A 3,334-nucleotide genomic window follows, 5' to 3' on the forward strand; every position below is an offset into this window, starting at 1 on the left:
CATAAATTCCTTATTTCATTCTTTTATTTTTAATATTAAAACAAGTAATTTAGTGTAGATATAGAAATAATATCAATGAGCATTTGATCGGATCGAGTCAAATTAAGTAAAAAATTTCGAGTTAGTCAAGTTGATGAATCTTATTTTAGCAACTAAACTCAATTTGAATTTTTTTCGAATCGAGTCAAAAAATTTCAAGTTAACTATTATTTAACTATACAAATAATATAATGATTTTGCTTTTAACTTGATGAGTAAACATTTATCAAAACGACGTAGCTTTGCCTTTTAACTTAATGGTTTTGACTTTTAACTTTAAAAAAAGTAAACATTTATCAAAACAACATAGTTTTGCTTTTTGTTATTCGGATTTTCGGATAACTCGAATTGTGTAATTCATAATCGAGTTAAGCCGAAAAATTAAAATTTTTTATTCGAGTTAATCCGAATAACTCAGACTATTTAATTCAAAATTTAAATTTTTTAACCAAATTTTTCAAATCAAATCAAAATTTACTCACATCAATAAAAAGAAACGTCATATCTTACTTCTTATATTATTTTGGCACGTCACGATTAGCTAATTCTATTTATTATCATTAATATACCAAATAAATATCATGTATGTAATAATATTTATATTATATATAAAAATTAGTTTCTTACCTCGTGCGTTGCTTAGATTAATTGTATATATTAATTATTAAAATTAAATATTTTTAATTTTTAAAAATTATATATTTTCACAAATAATATAAAATAATATAATCTAAATATTTTATATTGTTCAACCCATAAGTTAATTGAATCAATGAAATCTTCTTGATAAATCTTCACGATATTCTTATTCATTTCAAGCTCTTTAAACGAAAAATAAAAAAAACTTAAAAATAAAAGTATAGAAATTAAATTTTAAATGTACTTTTAAAAAATTAATTAATTAATTAACAGTTTCTTAGAAATAAATTTAAAATTCTGTTTCTAAATTTTAATTAAACAGACACTTTTTTTTTAAATGTGTTGAAAAAACGATATGAATTTTACTTTTTAAAGATATTTTAAAAAAATTTAAACATATATGTACAATTAATAAAATTATAATAAATATGATTGGATAGCGAATCAGTCCAAAGAAATATGTTGGACCGTTGATTCAAAAATTGGTATAGACTAATTGAATTAATTTTTTTTTTATAAATTTTTAATAATTTACTCAAACCAATTAAACTGGTGTGACCGGTTCGACCACGGGCCAAATCCTAAAACATTTCTTGGAACTGAAATTTTAGATGGGCAAGTGTCCAAGTTATTGGGATCCATCATTATTAAAATGGGTAGGCTCAATAGAAAGCCTTTCTTTCGGCTCAACTCAAATTTCCTAAAACCCAGAATATTCAAACTTTAAATCATTCAAAAATTAATCCCAAAATTCTCTCACCTCTGAGTAGCCATGGCGATGGTTGTAGACTACAAACACGACTCCTCGTTTCCCTACTGGACCTCGATTCGTCGTCGATTTGCTCCGGACTCTCCCTTCTTCTCTTCCGGTAACATCGAGAGAGAACTTCTTGCCAAACAGGTCCTCTTTCCTTTCAACTTTTATCCACTACCTCTTCTAATTTAAGATCTAACCAAATACTTTTTCTTTATTAAGTTATTAATTAACTGGGTTTTTTTTTGTTCTTTTCTGGGGTGAAATTCAGGTGGCATTGGATTTAACCGAAGATGAAAGGAACCAACTTGAGAAGATGATAGATAATGATGCCAGGTTTTAGCTTTTATTACACTATTTGAAGTCTACTTTGCTATATAATCACTTGTTGTTAATGGTCATACAAGGGATGTTATATGCTCCACAACGGTTTCTACGTCCAGCAGAAATTGTGAATTGTTTGGACTTCCTTGTAATCTTTTGTATGATAGAATTGCAGTTGTTGCCTCTTAAATGTAGTGGATATGGAAATGAAGATTTTTTTCATATGAAAAAGATGATAAGACTTCAGAAAATGTCATTAATTGTGCCATTTTGTGACTAATGCTTGAACAGAGGTATCTTTTGTCCAATCGTTGGCTGCGACGCACGCCTGACTCTGTTGGAGGACTTTGAAGATCATTATAATGCACGGCATACTGCTTCTTGTTCTGTGTGCTCTAGAGTTTATCCGACATCTCGTTTACTAAGTATTCATGTCTCCGAAGCACACGATTCCTTCTTTCAAGCGAAAGTCGCTCGTGGCTATGCTATGGTATCTTTCTTTCATTAACTTTGTATATTGGTGTTTCAAGATTGTTCATGGAATTCTTCCTTACCTTTTATTTTGTTGAATGCATTTTATCAGATTTGTGTAATGAGTTTGTGGCAATGTTAAGGCCCCAAACATGCCCATTCAACTAGTGTCATGCATTTCATATATTTACCGTATTTAGTTGACTGCAATCTGGCCTCTCTTCCCATCATCCATGCATATCCAATGACGAGAAAGATATTGATAAGAGGGCTTCTCGAACTTAGAAATATGAAGTGTGAAGGGAATGTTAATTTGTCTCCAAACCATGAAAATTCATATAATTTTGTTTTTAGACTCTTCTAAGATATAGAAATGGTTATTAGTTTGTTGTTAACTTTGTCGTATAATTGGGTTTAATATGGATATCTTTCTATCTTTGCGTGTAACAGTATGAATGCCTTGTGGAAGGTTGCGATTTGAAGTTCAAAAATTACAAGGGCCGGCAACAACATCTAGTGGACAAGCATAAATTCCCAACTTCATTCGAGTTCTTTAAGAAGGCACATCCATCCAAGAAACAGAGGCTGAAAAACCAACGGAAACGAGCAGTGAATAAGAAGGATGAAGAAGCTTCCAGCAAGATGGAAGTAGAAAATGAAATGATGGAAGGCCTTGTTTCAGCTGTCTCTAAATTAAGCACTTCAGACTCTTCTCCTTCAACCGTTAGCTTTGGTCGCCGTAATGCACGTGGCCTTACATTTGTTCCTCGATCCGTCCAACCACCACTACAAAAGAAGTGACTCCACAACAAAAGGGGCAAACAGGTATGTCTTTTTCTGCATGAAGATTCCTGCAACTGGTAATGGAAGCACTTCAGAGTCAATTTTTTGAGTTCAAGTAGGAAAGAAAGATGTTAATGCAAAGGATGATTAATCTGACTTGTTGAGAAAGCACATTATGGAAATTCAAGTGTTTTTTATTTTGATTATAGATGTTTCCTTTCCTTTGATTTTGAGCCTCTATGTAGTTTCATTGAATTTCAATCTTGTTGAATATGAGGAATATTTTGCAATGGGAGCACTTATCCTGTTGTCCTCGGGTTGACA

At 31.0% G+C, this 3,334-nt stretch overlaps 1 protein-coding gene across 1 annotated transcript; it reads left to right on the top strand.

The window, feature by feature from the left end:
* The first annotated feature begins 1,308 nt into the window (after positions 1 to 1,308).
* Positions 1,309 to 3,334, top strand: LOC108471435 (uncharacterized). Its single transcript, XM_017773055.2, has 4 exons — positions 1,309 to 1,579; positions 1,704 to 1,768; positions 2,048 to 2,246; positions 2,678 to 3,334. The coding sequence occupies exons 1-4, from the start codon at positions 1,451 to 1,453 to the stop codon at positions 3,026 to 3,028; spliced, it is 744 nt and encodes a 247-aa protein (XP_017628544.2). The 5' UTR covers positions 1,309 to 1,450; the 3' UTR covers positions 3,029 to 3,334.

Source organism: Gossypium arboreum, chromosome 7, assembly GCF_025698485.1.
Source record: "Gossypium arboreum isolate Shixiya-1 chromosome 7, ASM2569848v2, whole genome shotgun sequence".
In the NCBI taxonomy this organism is placed as follows: domain Eukaryota; kingdom Viridiplantae; phylum Streptophyta; class Magnoliopsida; order Malvales; family Malvaceae; genus Gossypium; species Gossypium arboreum.